Raw genomic sequence first — 16,240 nt, 5'->3', positions numbered from 1 at the left:
TTAATACCAACTGATCTCTCTCGCTATCCTCGTCCAACACTCGTCTCCCTCTCTCTCCCACTCTTTATATAGCGAATTTGCCAGCAGGCTGACTTTCAACTTTTTGTGTCTGTCCCTGAAAATTATCCCTGATAAGCTTGAAATTATATTTAAATATTTATTTATTTAGCTTTTGTGCAGACAACTTCGCTTACAGAGAGTGCGTGGGGGACATATCAAGAGAAAGAGAGAGAGGATTGTTCTGTTTGTATTTTGGGCTCGCCAAAAGGTTAAATAGTTTAACCTTTTTGTGTGTCAATTCAATTGAGACATTTCGTGTGATAAAGGTTCTACACGGTTGTGGTGCAACAAATGGCAAAACTCGTCTGTTTTAAGCCACAAGCAAACACAGTTTGCTTCAAAATGCAATAAATCAAAATGGTTTAGCCAATTAAAAAAAAAACAGCAAATTGAATAAAGTTTGAGCACATGCGATTTCCATATTTGTGGGATTAAAAATAAGCTTCAAAATATATGAATTTCTGTTATGATTCGTTCGCTTTACAAACATGAATAAATTAGTCAATCAAGTGCTTAAATATTTTAGCCTTCAGTGTGCATGATTCATTTCTATGTTGCATACTTTTAGGCGAGCATAGAAAACATAAGTTTGCAATTAGTTTACTCTACGAAACTTCAATTTAAATGTTAGAGCGCCACAAAAAAAAAAGGAATTGCTTTCAAAATGAGTTGAAAATAATTTTTCGCTGCCAAAGCAAAGTTTCCATTTAATTCTGTTTCTATTATTGTTCGCCCAATTAATTATAATTTAATGAATATAGTTTTAAATGTAATTTATGGTGAAATTAAAACCACATTTCGTTGTATGCATTTAATTAAAACAGTGGCACTTAATTTTATTAAATTTTTGAAGAGCCTCTTGTGGCTTCTCTCTCTTTCTCGCAGTCTGTTGGGACGCGTCACACCTTCAATTATTCAATAAAGCGAACATTCGCTTTATCAATAATATGGGGCAAAACCAATCAAATATTGTCGCCCATCTGCATGCCAAATAAGTTTGATGCGACGAGACGTCCCAAAGGACAACTTGCGACCAACAACAACAACGGCAAAGGCAACAAACAAAAGTCATTGGCAGGAAAAATACATACAAATTCATTTTCATTTTCATTTTCTTTAGTTTTATTTTTATATTTTCTGTTCACCGAATGCGATAATTGAATGCATTATTCAAAGAGCCAATGGCCGAAACAAAGGCGACAAAAACTGATAGAGCATAGGGAGGGATGCAGATGAGAGATGTGGGAATCTTTTACCTTTTGAGGCTCTTTAACACTTTATGGCTAAAGATGTAAATGTTCCATCCGGCATATTTTATGTGCCGAGTCATCAAAACTTTTCACAACACCAAACTTTGCAGATTGTTGTCGCCGTCGTTTACTCGTTGTAGTTGTAGTTGTAGTTTTGTTTGATGTTGTTGTTGTTGTGGTTGTTGTTGTTGCACTTGCTAAATGGACACTAAACTTTTTTTGGGGGGCAACTCGGAAATTTAGTAGTTTTCTGCATTTGAGCCAAAAACATGAAATACTTATATATGGTATAAAAAGAACTATGAATCCCGCAACACGCGACGCGCATAAACGATCAGATCACTTAGGGACCACTGTGCACACACACACACACGCACACGGAAACACACACAGTTACGCACGCACAAGCAGAGAAAAAACACAAATTACATTCAGAAAAAGTCGAATTTCAATATATGCAACTATTAAGTGAGAGATAAGTTTCATCGAATTGTAATTTTATTTGAACTTTATTTCGGTAGTTTCACTGTTTGCCCAAGCACAGCAAGAACTTAGTTAATTTTGAGCTTTAATCACCGTTACACTATTATCATTATTATTAAGTGCTGCCTGTGAGAAACAACCGCACGCGCGCCAGGCTAAATTTCAACTGACGCGAGTGCAAAACAGCGCAAAGCGGCAAACCTAAAGCAAGCCTCAAGCAAGTTGTTGTTGTTGTTGCTGTTGTTGCTGTTGTTACTGTTCTTGTTGTCCCTGTTCTTGTTGCTGTCTTTGCCGTTGTTGTGCTTATCAGAAACAGCTGCGGCCAAAACCGTTACACGGTAAAAGCTGCCTCGAGAGCTTTACACTGCAGGCGCAAAATATTAGTTACAACGAAACTAAAAGCAAACGAGAATTCATTTCAACGAAAAATCAGTACTAATACAATTTAAATATTTGTATATTAAAAATAACAGCTCAGAAGCTATTACAAGTTAAACTTTATATTAGAAATAGTTATGCAACATTAATAATAAATTAAAAAATAAATATAATGTCTTTTAATAAGAAAGTAAAGAAGTATTTAAATTTGTTACTTTACTTATAAACATTAAGTTTAATACAAAAGGCAATCTACGACAGAGTCAAAAGTATAAAATATGTATATGAAATGTAAACATTTAGGTTAATTGAAAAAAAAATAATATACTATATGTTATTGACTGCATATAAAATACAACCAATGATTATTATATTAAAGTGAAACATATTTAATCAGGAATCACTCAAAAATTTAAAGCATTTATAATATAAACATTTTGTTTAATACAAAAGTAAAAAATTACCTTGCATATAAAAACAGTTTAGCATATAAAAAAAGTTAATTAAAACATTGAATTTTATAGAAAATTAAAGGCTTTTTATTGGTAGTAAGGCACAGTTGAATATTTGTGTAAAGTTTTCTTAATTCTAGTCAGTTTGTTGAAGATTTGTAGAATAGAAATGATTGAAGATTATTAATAGTTCTCAGTAGTGCGCACATAGTTCACGCCGGAAGGCATCGAGACCTTGTCAAAGCCCTTGGGGAACAGCTTGTTGGCCTCATCGTCGCTGACAGTGGGCAGAATCATGACCTTAGTACCAGGCTGTGATTGGTAAAGAATATATTAGCAAAATGATAATAATATTACACTTAAGACAACTCACAGTCCAGTTGGCGGGCGTAGCAATCACCTTAACACGATCAACCAGCTGCAGGGAGTCAATTACTCGAAGGATTTCACTGCAGAGAAGAGAAGATAGTTAGGAAGGAATTCGGATAGGGATCGGTATGGATTACTTACTCGACATTGCGGCCAGTGGACATGGGGTAAAACATGGAGAGGCGCACCTTGTGATCGGGGCTGATGATGAAGAGAGCGCGAATTGTCTTGCCCACCTCGGGATCCTTCTTCTGCTCCTCGTCGAGCATGCCCAGGGATACGGCCAAGTCGCGTGTGGGATCGGCAATGATGGGATATGGGAAATCGCCGGGAATGTCCAGGCAATACGACTTGATGTCATTCACCCAGTCCACATGCGAGTTCAAAGCATCCACCGAGTGCGCCAAGCACTTCGTATTCCGCTTGGCGAACTCAGGCTGATGCACCGCAATCCTCCCCAGTTCCGTGGTGCACACTGGCGTAAAGTCAGCAGGGTGAGAGAAGAGCACAACCCACCTAAAGATTGAATAATTGTCATTTAATCATCTATATAGAGAGCGATAATAGAGAAAAGTATATAGAGGAGCACTTACGATTTTCCCTGCCATTCGTGGAACTTGATTGGACCCTTGGTGGTGTCGGCGGTGAAGTTGGGGATAGTCTGACCCAGACGCATCTTGATAGATTTGAATTATTGTTGAACTTGGAGAAACTGAGAGAGTTCTTTAGTTGCTTGGCTGAAGCACAGTTGTTCACTGAATGAATTCTCACAAGCGACGTGCCTTTTTATACGCTCAGTCCGACTCGGTTCTCTGCTTGCCAATCGAGTGAGGGAAAGAGACAAACAGAGACGAATAGAGAACCGGCAATGCTCGTTATCAAGTCTCGACTTATCTGGCATACGAATTGTATTTGTGTTTCTATTGCTGTAAACATATATGTATATTTAGTGGAGGTTAATTAAACGACAACAACAACAACATTATTCAAATATGCACTTGTAGAAGATACAAATGAATATCTATATCTATGATATATTCAGGTACACATACTGCAAGTTTTAATAAGCAGAACGCAAGCCGGCATCTAAATAAGGCAAAACTATAATGAAATTTCGAAAAATGAATATATATCGATGTACTTAAATATAGAATATATGCAATATCGAATAATATACCATAAGTATTAATATAATTAATGATTGTTATATATAGGATAATACAATACATTTACAGTCATTTAATTATATAATAAGTACAGTGTACAGCAGCAATTTTTATTATTTTACATATATTTTATACGCTATATATAATTTGTAAGATATGGGAATATTAGAAACACCATATCAACAAATAGTATATAGAACACCTTTGGCAAAGTTTAGAAATGAGAATTCCATATTACACAGCATACTCCTTAAATTTTATATATAAAAAATTTAAAATTATGGAAATCTGAGGATTGAAATTCTAGTTGACAGTTGGAAAACATAAAAACATTCCTCGATCTATTCCTATATATATAGTATATCGCTATGAAGGGGGTGTGTTTGATCGATCAGCTGTTTCTGAATTCGCAATCTTCTGCTGAGAATGTAAACAGAGAAAGAGAGCGATTCACTCTGTTATAGTATTAGTAAACTCACAAACACCCACTCTCTTTGTGTATGTGTGAGTGTGAGAGAAGAGAGCAGTGCTGTGTTTGATTGTATTTGTGAGCTCAGTACGATTAGCGACACAACTTTATCATCTGCTGTCCGTGTGAACTCACGTATTGAACGAAGCTGACTTCGGGAATCGGTGAGAACTATTTCCGAGAGAGCAACAGAATGTGTGAGTGTATTGGCGGATCACACACAAAATACCAATACTAAAGTAAGTTAACAGCTGATTAAAATAGATGTCATAACACTCGTAACTGCAGCAACTTCATCTGCATCGAAGTTGGCCAAAATATCTTGAGAACAGTTCCGTTTTCTTCATCACAAGCATTCCCTTCGACACCCTGTATTTATAATTAAGGTTAGGCGTCGCTAGATCAGCCATAATAGACTTTAGACGCCGCACGTGGCCCTACCCGGTTCCCCTCCCTTCCCCGCTTCCACTACCTGCTAATCTACTCGCGAGGCATACTTAAATGGAATCGGGTCGTTGTTGCTGTGGCTGTGGCTGTTGTTGACAAACAACTCGATCGTCATGGAATGGAAAATAACCAGAGAATTTCAAACGAAGCCCACGTTATTGCGTTGCAATGGAAAATAACCAGATAATTCCGCTTCGGACTGTACTCGACTCACTTTAAAATAACATTCCCTTTGAATAAACTTATTTTAGTATAACTTGAATATATCTTCAGGAAGAGATTATTTAGTTGTGGTCTCCATGTGATCCTCCCCATTCGACTGTCATTTTAGGTCTGATTGCCATTCTCGAATCCATTTGCCATCGACTGCTTCGTTCTGCATTAGTGTTAGTGATTTGTACGCAACACACTAATACACAGACATTTTAGAGCGCTCTCTTTGCAATCGCAATTCATTCAACAGGTTGTCGTCACTTCAGCTCACACAGACACAATACAGAGAGAAGAGAAGCAGCGCGCTGCTCAGTCACTAATACTAATGTACACTTTACTTCGCTCATTTGCCTCACACGCATTCGAAGAGAGCGTTCGGTACGTGTGTTGTGTTGCCTTGTATGTGAGACACACTAATACCAGCAAAGCAGCAATCGCTCTCTTTGCCTCGAGTATTGTTTCAGTCGCTGCCTCAGTCATTCTGTGTTTTGTGGAGCTGATGTTCAGACAGTTGATAACTTGAAATAGAACTGGAATTTGTGTTAAATATGGAAACTACGTTGCGGAAACAGTGCGAATGTGTGATATTATTTTATTTGTCATTATTATATGATGCAAATAAAACAAAATTAATTTATTGATTTACATAATTTGTTCTTTGATACGTCATGAGTTTGGGCTGTGTTATTTTCGATATAGATGTGGAACGAGTCCAACAGATATATAGTGGCTATATAGTGACTACCTCTCTGCCTCCCTCCCTCTCTCTATCAATCACTCGTGGGTCGAGCTACATCGGCTCGAGGCAACCGAATGAGGCGATCTACCTGCTCGGGTATAAAAGCGGGCGACTCGCTCGCCAAGTGCTCAGAGAGAAAAGCAACATCGAGTTAACAGTTGATAGTTGAGTGTTATTCGCGATTATTCACATTCGTATTCAATTTTCATAAAGTAATATCACAAGTAAAAAGATCGCTACAATGGCGTTGGTTTCTGTGGCAGATTTCGAGTTGAAAGCCAAGCGCAATCTGGAGAAGAATGCCTTGGACTATTACAAGAGCGGAGCAGGAGAACAAGTGACAGTCAGTCTCAATCACGAGGCATACAAGAGGTGAGTGCCACACAATATTTGATCTATCAGTGATCGTCTACTATATGGGAGTATCTTATATTAGATTGCGATTGCGTCCTCGGTTTCTGCGCGATGTCTCCCACTTGGATGTCAGCTGCGAGATCTTGGGACAGCAGCTGCAGTGGCCCTTGGGCATTGCGCCGAGTGCGATGCAGAAGCTGGCGCATCCGGATGGAGAGATTGGCATGGCACGTGCCGCTGGCAAAGCCGGCTCCATCTACATACTGAGCACACTGTCGACGACTTCGCTGGAGGATCTGGCTAAGGCAGCGCCAGACACTTGCAAGTGGTTCCAGCTCTACATCTACAAGGATCGGTGAGTGGCCTCTTTCCTTCTTTCCTTCCTTCATTTCTAACTTTTATAATCTCCTCTTCAGACATGTGACTGAACAGCTCGTCAGACGCGCTGAGCGAGCCAACTTCAAGGCCTTGGTGGTCACCATCGACACGCCCATCAATGGGGATCGTCGTGCAGATGCGAAGAACAAGTTCTGCCTGCCCTCTCACCTCAGTCTGGCCAATTTCGAAGGAGAGATGGCCCAGGGCGTCATCTCATGCGGAGGCGGCTCTGGCCTGAACGAGTATGTGGCCAGCCACTACGATCCCAGCATCACATGGAAGGATATCAAGTGGCTGCAACAGCTCACGCATCTGCCCGTCATCCTCAAGGGCATCCTCACAGCCGAGGATGCAGAACTGGCTCGTGAATTCGGCTGCTCGGGCATCATCGTCTCGAACCACGGCGGACGACAGCTCGACACTGCTCCGGCCACGATCGAGGCACTGCCTGAGATCGTTGCTGCAGTGGGCAATGATTTGGTGGTCATGCTGGATGGTGGCATCATGCAGGGCAACGACATCTTCAAGGCATTGGCTCTCGGTGCCAAGACCGTCTTCATCGGTCGCCCCGCCCTCTGGGGATTGGCCACCAATGGCCAGGCGGGAGTCGAGCAGTTGTTGCACGTGATGCGCGACGACTTCGAGATCACCATGAAGCTAACTGGTTGCCCCTCCTTGGCTGATATTCAACCCACCATGGTGGCCCACGAATCCACCTACTGGAATCGGCATTAAGTCGAATCGATTCAATTTAATCCAAAGCAACCACCTGCCGACTGATTAGCCTAATATTAGTTTAAGACCCGATATTTACTCTTTAGATTTATTAATACAAATATATAAATAAATACAAAATAATATTCAAAAATCTTTAGTTTTATTATTTAATAAATTTATTCAAATGAGATTGACTACAAAATACTCTGTTAGGGTTCTAAATTTGAAAACTCGTACAAACAATAACTCTTAACAATTTTAAAAATTTGAAATGATCTTTAGCTGTATATTAATTTGTTATTCTTCATATGAATTGATATTAAATAGTTAACAAATTTCCAAAAAAGAAATAAACCTTATATTTACGTTGATAGACATTAAATATCGGACTTTTAGTACATATATGTAAATATTTATGAAATTAAAAAAACAAAACTTTTCAGCACTTACAGAGATGGGCGAAGGGATGGATTTTTCTGAACATGAATACATATGTACATTTATATAATTTAAAGGGTCCGAGGTCACTAATTATGCTGACGAAATTTAATTTTCCATATTTTAAAATCTGCTTTTATTTTATAATCGCTAAACCTATACAAAAGAAAGTGTTTTTATTTTGACTTGCGTCCTCGATTAAATATGTAAATAAATTATTTTTTTCCAAATATTACTCATTTAATATTTAAAATAAAAAATAGATACTTTGCTTATACCCCAAATAATATATTTTATAAATAAATATTAAAATTACACAAAGTTTTATAAACTTTTAATTTATATTACTTGAAGTTCATTCATTAAAAAGCAAAACGTAAACAGAGAATGAAATGCAAAGAGAGCGATGGCTGCTTTGATGGTATTAGTGTGTCGCACTCACAAGGCAACACACACACACACAGCGAACGCTCTCTTCGAATGCGTGTGAGGCAAATGAGCGAAGTAAAGTGTACATTAGTATTAGTGACTGAGCAGCGCTGCTTCTCTTCTCTCTGTGTGTTGTGTCTGTGTGAGCTGAAGCGACGACAACCTGTTGAATGAATCGCGATTGCCGAGAGAGCGCTCAAAAGTGTCTGTGTATTTGTGTGTTGCGTACAAATCACTAACACTAATGCAGAACGAAGCTCGCTCAGCAGTCGACAGCAAATAGAGTCGGGAATGACAATTAGACCTAAAATGACAGCCGAATGGGGAGGATCACATGGAGACCACAACTAAATAATCTCCATTTACTTCCTGAAGATACATTCAAGTTATACTAAAATAAGTTTAGTCAAAGGGAAGGTCACTTCAAAGTGAGTCGAGTACAGTCCGAAGCGGAATTATCTGGTTATTTTCCATTGCAACGCAATAACGTGGGCTTCGTTTGAAATTCTCTGGTTATTTTCCATTCCATGACGATCGAGTTGTTTGTCAACAACAGCCACAGCCTCAGCAACAACGACCCGATTCCATTTAAGTATGCCTCGCGAGTAGATTAGCAGGTAGTGGAAGCGGGGAAGGGAGGGGAACCGGGTAGGGCCACGTGCGGCGTCTAAAGTCTATTATGGCTGATCTAGCGACGCCTAACCTTAATTATAAATACAGGGTGTCGAAGGGAATGCTTGTGATGAAGAAAACGGAACTGTTCTCAAGATATTTTGGCCAACTTCGATGCAGATGAAGTTGCTGCAGTTACGAGTGTTATGACATCTATTTTAATCAGCTGTTAACTTACTTTAGTATTGGTATTTTGTGTGTGATCCGCCAATACACTCACACATTCTGTTGCTCTCTCGGAAATAGTTCTCACCGATTCCCGAAGTCAGCTTCGTTCAATACGTGAGTTCACACGGACAGCAGATGATAAAGTTGTGTCGCTAATCGTACTGAGCTCACAAATACAATCAAACACAGCACTGCTCTCTTCTCTCACACTCACACATACACAAAGAGAGTGGGTGTTTGTGAGTTTACTAATACTATAACAGAGTGAATCGCTCTCTTTCTCTGTTTACATTCTCAGCAGAAGATTGCGAATTCAGAAACAGCTGATCGATCAAACACACCCCCTTCATAGCGATATACTATATACATATATAGGAATAGATCGAGGAATGTTTTTATGTTCTCCAACTGTCAACTAGAATTTCAATCCTCAGATTTCCATAATTTTAAATTCTTTATATATAAAATGTAAGGAAAATGCCGTCTAATATGGAATTCTCATTTCTCAACTTTGCCAAAGGTGTTCTATATAATATTTGTGTCCATTTTAATTTCTAATATTCCCATAACTTGCAAATTATATATAGCGTATAAAATATATGTAAAATAATAAAAACTGCTTTGTAAACTGTACTTTTTATATTACATGTACATACATGTATGATATTCTCCTACATATAATCATTCATCATCAATCAATCATTAATTATATTAATACTTACATTATTCGATATTACATCTATTCTACATATATTTAAGTACATCGATATTTATCCATTTTTGATTTCGAAATTGCATTATAGTTTTATTTTATTTAAATATCGTTTTGCGTTCTGCATATTAAAACTTGCATCGTGTGTACCTCAATATATCTTAGATATAGATATTCATTTGTAACGTATACTAGAACATATTTGAATAATATTGTTGTTGTTGTCGTTTAATTAACCTCCACTACATATACATACATATATGTTTACAGCAATAGAAACACAAATACAGATAAGTCGAGACTTGATAACGAGCATTGCCGGTTCTCTATTCGTCTCTGTTTGTCTCTTTCCCTCACTCGATTGGCAAGCAGAGAACCGAGTCGGACTGAGCGTATAAAAAGGCACGTCGCTTGTGAGAATTCATTCAGTGAACAACTGTGCTTCAGCCAAGCAACTAAAGAACTCTCTCAGTTTCTCCAAGTTCAACAATAATTCAAATCTATCAAGATGCGTCTGGGTCAGACTATCCCCAACTTCACCGCCGACACCACCAAGGGTCCAATCAAGTTCCACGAATGGCAGGGAAAATCGTAAGTGCTCCTCTATATACTTTTCTCTATTATCGCTCTCTATATAGATGATTAAATGACAATTATTCAATCTTTAGGTGGGTTGTGCTCTTCTCTCACCCTGCTGACTTTACGCCAGTGTGCACCACGGAACTGGGGAGGATTGCGGTGCATCAGCCTGAGTTCGCCAAGCGGAATACGAAGTGCTTGGCGCACTCGGTGGATGCTTTGAACTCGCATGTGGACTGGGTGAATGACATCAAGTCGTATTGCCTGGACATTCCCGGCGATTTCCCATATCCCATCATTGCCGATCCCACACGCGACTTGGCCGTATCCCTGGGCATGCTCGACGAGGAGCAGAAGAAGGATCCCGAGGTGGGCAAGACAATTCGCGCTCTCTTCATCATCAGCCCCGATCACAAGGTGCGCCTCTCCATGTTCTACCCCATGTCCACTGGCCGCAATGTCGAGTAAGTAATCAATACCGATCCCTATCCGAATTCCTTCCTAACTATCTTCTATCTTCTTTTCTGCAGTGAAATCCTTCGAGTAATTGACTCCCTGCAGCTGGTTGATCGTGTTAAGGTGATTGCTACGCCCGCCAACTGGACTGTGAGTTCCCTTTAAAGTTATTTTATAAGCATTTCAATAATATATTCTTTACCAATCACAGCCTGGTACTAAGGTCATGATTCTGCCCACTGTCAGCGACGATGAGGCCAACAAGCTGTTCCCCAAGGGCTTCGACAAGGTCTCGATGCCTTCTGGCGTGAACTATGTGCGCACCACTGAAAACTATTAATAATCTTCAATCATTTCCATTCTACAACTTTCCAACAAACTGACTAGAATTAAGAAAACTTACCCAATATTCGACTGTGCCTTAATAAAGATAATTTTTAATCTTCTAAATAAATTAGATTTTTAAATATATGTAGTACTAGCAGAGTCGAGACTTATACAACTTGTATCTGTATCTATTTGCATTCGGCATTCAATGCCAAAATGTGAGCATGGATTTAGGCAGATTCAGATGGATGAGGAGTTAGATGCTGACTACAATATGTTAATGAATCGATGTACATATGTGTTCGTCACAGGCTTCGGAAAGTAATACATACAATATTAGGTGTGACTGAATATCTGAATATTGGGTTCGCAAATTTAAAGACAATTTTGTAATATATTTATTTTTTAAATGCTCGTTGCTTTTATTGTACATTATAATAAAGTTGATATTGAACTGAATGCAATTATCAAAACGATATTTATATTTATTTATATTTAGTTGCAGAAATTGATCAACTAACATATAAATGATAAATCCCTTTTAGGTTCTTCATTTTCTTAAATTTCTTCTTCGAACTATGCAATTTTTTCGTCCTAGCTTAATCTTTTTTATACCCGATACCCATAGGGTAGAAGGGTATTATAACTTTGTGCCGGCAGGAAATGTGTGTAACAGGTAGAACGAGGCATCTCCGACTCTATAAAGTATATATATTCTTGATCAGCGTCAACAGCCGAGACGATCTAGCCATGTCCGTCTGTCCGTCTGTGTGTCTGTCCGTCTGTCCGTATGAACACCTAGATCTCAGAGACTATAAGATATAGAGCTCTAATTTTCGACAGCATTTCTTATGTTTCCACCCAGATCAAGTTTGTTTCAAATTATTGCCACGCCCACTTCCGCCCCCGCAAATCAAAAAATCGAATAACAAGCTTTGCACATTTTGGTATGTACAATAATAACTATAGTGGTTATGATTCCTGAAAATATTGTTGCGATCAAAAAAAAAAATGACGGAGTTATTAATGAAATACTTTTGTATGGGCAAAAACGCCTACTTACTAGGGGTCTCAGGTTCGATTTTAGAGGTCTAGAATCGGAATACTGAAAAATTCAGGCTGTCCGTGTATCAGTCGACTGGGAAAAATAAATTTAGACATATAAATTTTAAGTAAAAATAAGATAAGCAAAGCAAAGTTTCTATTTAATTTTTTAAATATTGCATTCAAGAAAAGTATAAAAATATCAATAATTGTTTTTTTTATCTCTGTGTTAACTTTATTCTGACTCTTTAGAACAAATTAACATTTTACCAAATATAGTTTGATGTAATATGAATAGATGATAAAACAAACATATACTGCTTTATCAACTTAACTTCAATTATTTAACAAAAAGAAAATGATTACGAATATAAAATATTTATTTATTTGTTTGTTTAAAACTAAGAATTACATCACAAACATACTTTGAACTTATTAATTATTAACCTAATCAGTCGGCAGGTGGTTGCTTTGGATTAAATTGAATCGATTCGACTTAATGCCGATTCCAGTAGGTGGATTCGTGGGCCACCATGGTGGGTTGAATATCAGCCAAGGAGGGGCAACCAGTTAGCTTCATGGTGATCTCGAAGTCGTCGCGCATCACGTGCAACAACTGCTCGACTCCCGCCTGGCCATTGGTGGCCAATCCCCAGAGGGCGGGGCGACCGATGAAGACGGTCTTGGCACCGAGAGCCAATGCCTTGAAGATGTCGTTGCCCTGCATGATGCCACCATCCAGCATGACCACCAAATCATTTCCCACTGCAGCAACGATCTCGGGCAGTGCCTCGATCGTGGCCGGAGCAGTGTCGAGCTGTCGTCCGCCGTGGTTCGAGACGATGATGCCCGAGCAGCCGAATTCACGAGCCAGTTCTGCATCCTCGGCTGTGAGGATGCCCTTGAGGATGACGGGCAGATGCGTGAGCTGTTGCAGCCACTTGATATCCTTCCATGTGATGCTGGGATCGTAGTGGCTGGCCACATACTCGTTCAGGCCAGAGCCGCCTCCGCATGAGATGACGCCCTGGGCCATCTCTCCTTCGAAATTGGCCAGACTGAGGTGAGAGGGCAGGCAGAACTTGTTCTTCGCATCTGCACGACGATCCCCATTGATGGGCGTGTCGATGGTGACCACCAAGGCCTTGAAGTTGGCTCGCTCAGCGCGTCTGACGAGCTGTTCAGTCACATGTCTGAAGAGGAGATTATAAAAGTTAGAAATGAAGGAAGGAAAGAAGGAAAGAGGCCACTCACCGATCCTTGTAGATGTAGAGCTGGAACCACTTGCAAGTGTCTGGCGCTGCCTTAGCCAGATCCTCCAGCGAAGTCGTCGACAGTGTGCTCAGTATGTAGATGGAGCCGGCTTTGCCAGCGGCACGTGCCATGCCAATCTCTCCATCCGGATGCGCCAGCTTCTGCATCGCACTCGGCGCAATGCCCAAGGGCCACTGCAGCTGCTGTCCCAAGATCTCGCAGCTGACATCCAAGTGGGAGACATCGCGCAGAAACCGAGGACGCAAACGCAATCTAATACAATACAATCACATATAGTAGACGATCACTCATATATCAGATATTGTGTGGCACTCACCTCTTGTATGCCTCGTGATTGAGACTGACTGTCACTTGTTCTCCTGCTCCGTTCTTGTAATAGTCCAAGGCATTCTTCTCCAGATTGCGCTTGGCTTTCAACTCGAAATCTGCCACAGAAACCAACGCCATTGTAGCTATCTTTTTACTTGTGATATTACTTTATGAATATTGAATACGAATGTGAATAATCGCGAATAACACTCAACTATCAACTGTTAACTCGATGTTGCTTTTCTCTCTGAGCACTTGGCGAGCGAGTCGCCCGCTTTTATACCCGAGCAGGTAGATCGCCTCATTCGGTTGCCTCGAGCCGATGTAGCTCGACCCACGAGTGATTGATAAAGAGGGGGAGGGAGGCAGAGAGGTAGTCACTATATAGCCACTATATATCTGTTGGACTCGTCCCATATTGTCATATATACTTACATGCATACATAATAAAATCCCATATGTATGTACACATGATGTATAAGTGAGCTTTTACCTCGCGAAACTTCACAGCTTCGAAAGCTTAGATTATAAGTTAGCCTTAAGCTGATCACGACTCAGAGCGGAGTTAACTGAAGAATCAATAAAGTTATTATTAATTATACTAAAACATAAACCCGCATATAATAATTAACAAATAAAACACAAGTGTCACGAGAGCATTTGTGTATCAGCCAAGAAAGTTGGCAATCAACACAAAACTGGCGACGAGGATTTAAAACATAAAACTACAGCTACCTAATATCGACAACTATAAATTCTAAAATTGCGTGTTTTAGTACTATATTCTACATTAACCGAGGAAAAAATATAGTATTGGACATCGTTAAATACAAAGCGCACACGTGATAAAAGCACTTTACGTAACACGCAGTGCAAGATAAGAAGGAAGAACGAAAAACTAAGAAGAACGTGGAGAAGGTAAACTAAAAGCTTTTCTTACCGCTACGACTGGAAACTGTGAACAAGGCGATCGGTGCGAAGCAACAATTGACAAACCGTGGTTCTAAAGCATAAAACATAAATTAAAACTTTTTCTTGTCTGGGTAATTTACACATAAATAAGTTAAAAATGGATGCTACTAGTATCAATGCCTTTAATTTAACTTTGAACTGCTTGAAAAATGTACAAGACTTTGATGGCACCGATGTTAACCAATTGCCAGACTTTATTTCGCAAATTGAAGCAATTATGCCAATGCTCGCCGGTTACGACGATGCAACGCGAAAAATCTTATTCGGCTTTGTACGAAATAAATGTGTAGGAATATCAAGACCAGTTATTCACAGGTACGGTAAAATCGAAAATTGGGATAAACTCAAAGAAATTTTGCTTAAAAACTTCGGAGAAAAAGAAAACAGCGATAACTTAATGCGCATGCTCAAAAATGCCAACAAATAGCCGAAACAGCCAGTCCTCTGGGCAAAATAAACTGTCTTCAGAACCAATGGAAATTAATCAATCGAGTGGAAATTTTCAATCGGTAGGGTCAGAAGATTACCCTATATAGAAATTAAAACTCACGTTAGGACACTACTTTTCGTTATAGATACTGGAGCAGAGTTCAGCATCATTAACGAAAACGTCTGTAACCCAAAATGGAAAACCAATGTTGATATAAAAATACGAGCTCTAGGAAACGAAATTAAAATAAAAAAATTATGTAGATTCCCATCATTTAAGGAATTTAATATAAAAAATTATTGGTGTGAATTCCTCGAATATAATTTCCATCAAAATTTCGACGGGCTAATAGGAGGGAACCTTCTAAACGATTTAAATGCCGTCATAGATTATCCTAACAGGAAGTTAATAATTAATAATGTCACTCTAAAACTTTTCATACAAGACGACATTAATATAACACACAAACTTATAAGTCTTAATAACTCAATTCAAAAAATCGATATCAATCAGGAATCAAAAGCTTTGCTAGAAGAGCTTGTACATGAATATGATTGCCTCTTTTATAGGAACTATCAAAATCTGACCTTTACTAACGAAGTCAAACATAGCATTAAAACAAGAAACGATATTCCATGTTACTCAAAAGCTTACAAATATCCTGAGATCCATACTGAGGAGGTTAACAGACAAATAGACGAGATGCTCGAGCAAAGAATAATTAGACACTCTAATAGTCCATATAATAGTCCGTTATGGGTGGTCCAGAAGAAGACAGATGCCTCAAATCTCAAGAAGTGGCGGTTAGTTATCGACTACCGTAAATTAAATAAAGAGACAATCGAGGATCGTTTTCCTATACCCAATATTGACGAGATTTTTGACAAATTAGGTGGATGTAAGTTTTTCACAAGCTTAGATCTCGCTAAAGGGTTTTACCAAATCGAGATGGAT

General features: G+C 39.1%; 4 protein-coding genes across 4 annotated transcripts; 2 read left to right on the top strand and 2 right to left on the bottom strand.

Annotated features, from left to right (window-relative positions):
* Nucleotides 1–2,689: 2,689 nt before the first annotated feature.
* LOC133843184 (peroxiredoxin-6-like) lies at nt 2,690–3,683 on the bottom strand. Its single transcript, XM_062276619.1, has 4 exons — nt 3,586–3,683; nt 3,134–3,508; nt 2,997–3,072; nt 2,690–2,935 (listed from the first exon to the last, which is right to left on the bottom strand). The coding sequence occupies exons 1-4, from the start codon at nt 3,666–3,668 to the stop codon at nt 2,807–2,809; spliced, it is 663 nt and encodes a 220-aa protein (XP_062132603.1). The 5' UTR covers nt 3,669–3,683; the 3' UTR covers nt 2,690–2,806.
* A 2,106-nt stretch (nt 3,684–5,789) lies between these two features.
* LOC133843183 (uncharacterized) lies at nt 5,790–7,602 on the top strand. The gene is made up of 3 exons (XM_062276618.1): nt 5,790–6,398; nt 6,463–6,735; nt 6,797–7,602. Exons 1-3 carry the CDS (start codon nt 6,268–6,270, stop codon nt 7,491–7,493), a joined length of 1,101 nt encoding a protein of 366 aa, XP_062132602.1. The 5' UTR covers nt 5,790–6,267; the 3' UTR covers nt 7,494–7,602.
* Nucleotides 7,603–10,387: 2,785 nt separating this feature from the next.
* LOC133843999 (peroxiredoxin-6-like) lies at nt 10,388–11,372 on the top strand. Its single transcript, XM_062277779.1, has 4 exons — nt 10,388–10,485; nt 10,563–10,937; nt 11,004–11,079; nt 11,141–11,372. The coding sequence occupies exons 1-4, from the start codon at nt 10,403–10,405 to the stop codon at nt 11,267–11,269; spliced, it is 663 nt and encodes a 220-aa protein (XP_062133763.1). The 5' UTR covers nt 10,388–10,402; the 3' UTR covers nt 11,270–11,372.
* A 1,284-nt stretch (nt 11,373–12,656) lies between these two features.
* LOC133843967 (uncharacterized) lies at nt 12,657–14,286 on the bottom strand. Its single transcript, XM_062277744.1, has 3 exons — nt 13,892–14,286; nt 13,555–13,827; nt 12,657–13,493 (listed from the first exon to the last, which is right to left on the bottom strand). Exons 1-3 carry the CDS (start codon nt 14,020–14,022, stop codon nt 12,797–12,799), a joined length of 1,101 nt encoding a protein of 366 aa, XP_062133728.1. The 5' UTR covers nt 14,023–14,286; the 3' UTR covers nt 12,657–12,796.
* Between the last annotated feature and the right edge of the window lie 1,954 nt (nt 14,287–16,240).

The sequence above is a fragment of the Drosophila sulfurigaster genome, chromosome 3 (genome assembly GCF_023558435.1).
Source record: "Drosophila sulfurigaster albostrigata strain 15112-1811.04 chromosome 3, ASM2355843v2, whole genome shotgun sequence".
NCBI classification, from domain to species: Eukaryota; Metazoa; Arthropoda; class Insecta; order Diptera; family Drosophilidae; genus Drosophila; species Drosophila sulfurigaster.
Note: the sequence above shows the minus strand (reverse complement) of the source record. Positions and strands in the feature narration are given on the sequence as shown.

What these genes read in the sequence shown, in the direction of transcription:
- LOC133843999 (XM_062277779.1), top strand. Translation starts at nt 10,403, where the DNA reads ATGCGTCTGGGTCAGACTATCCCCAACTTCACCGCCGACACCACCAAG. An exon ending in CACGAATGGCAGGGAAAATC is followed by an intron (nt 10,486 to 10,562) that starts GTAAGTGCTCCT and finishes TTCAATCTTTAG; the next exon opens with GTGGGTTGTGCTCTTCTCTC. An exon ending in CTACGCCCGCCAACTGGACT is followed by an intron (nt 11,080 to 11,140) that starts GTGAGTTCCCTT and finishes TACCAATCACAG; the next exon opens with CCTGGTACTAAGGTCATGAT.
- LOC133843184 (XM_062276619.1), bottom strand. Translation starts at nt 3,668, where the DNA reads ATGCGTCTGGGTCAGACTATCCCCAACTTCACCGCCGACACCACCAAG. An exon ending in TCCACTGGCCGCAATGTCGA is followed by an intron (nt 3,073 to 3,133) that starts GTAAGTAATCCA and finishes TCTTCTCTGCAG; the next exon opens with TGAAATCCTTCGAGTAATTG. An exon ending in CTACGCCCGCCAACTGGACT is followed by an intron (nt 2,936 to 2,996) that starts GTGAGTTGTCTT and finishes TACCAATCACAG; the next exon opens with CCTGGTACTAAGGTCATGAT.
- LOC133843183 (XM_062276618.1), top strand. Translation starts at nt 6,268, where the DNA reads ATGGCGTTGGTTTCTGTGGCAGATTTCGAGTTGAAAGCCAAGCGCAAT. An exon ending in AATCACGAGGCATACAAGAG is followed by an intron (nt 6,399 to 6,462) that starts GTGAGTGCCACA and finishes ATCTTATATTAG; the next exon opens with ATTGCGATTGCGTCCTCGGT. An exon ending in CTCTACATCTACAAGGATCG is followed by an intron (nt 6,736 to 6,796) that starts GTGAGTGGCCTC and finishes TCTCCTCTTCAG; the next exon opens with ACATGTGACTGAACAGCTCG.
- LOC133843967 (XM_062277744.1), bottom strand. Translation starts at nt 14,022, where the DNA reads ATGGCGTTGGTTTCTGTGGCAGATTTCGAGTTGAAAGCCAAGCGCAAT. An exon ending in AATCACGAGGCATACAAGAG is followed by an intron (nt 13,828 to 13,891) that starts GTGAGTGCCACA and finishes GTATTGTATTAG; the next exon opens with ATTGCGTTTGCGTCCTCGGT. An exon ending in CTCTACATCTACAAGGATCG is followed by an intron (nt 13,494 to 13,554) that starts GTGAGTGGCCTC and finishes TCTCCTCTTCAG; the next exon opens with ACATGTGACTGAACAGCTCG.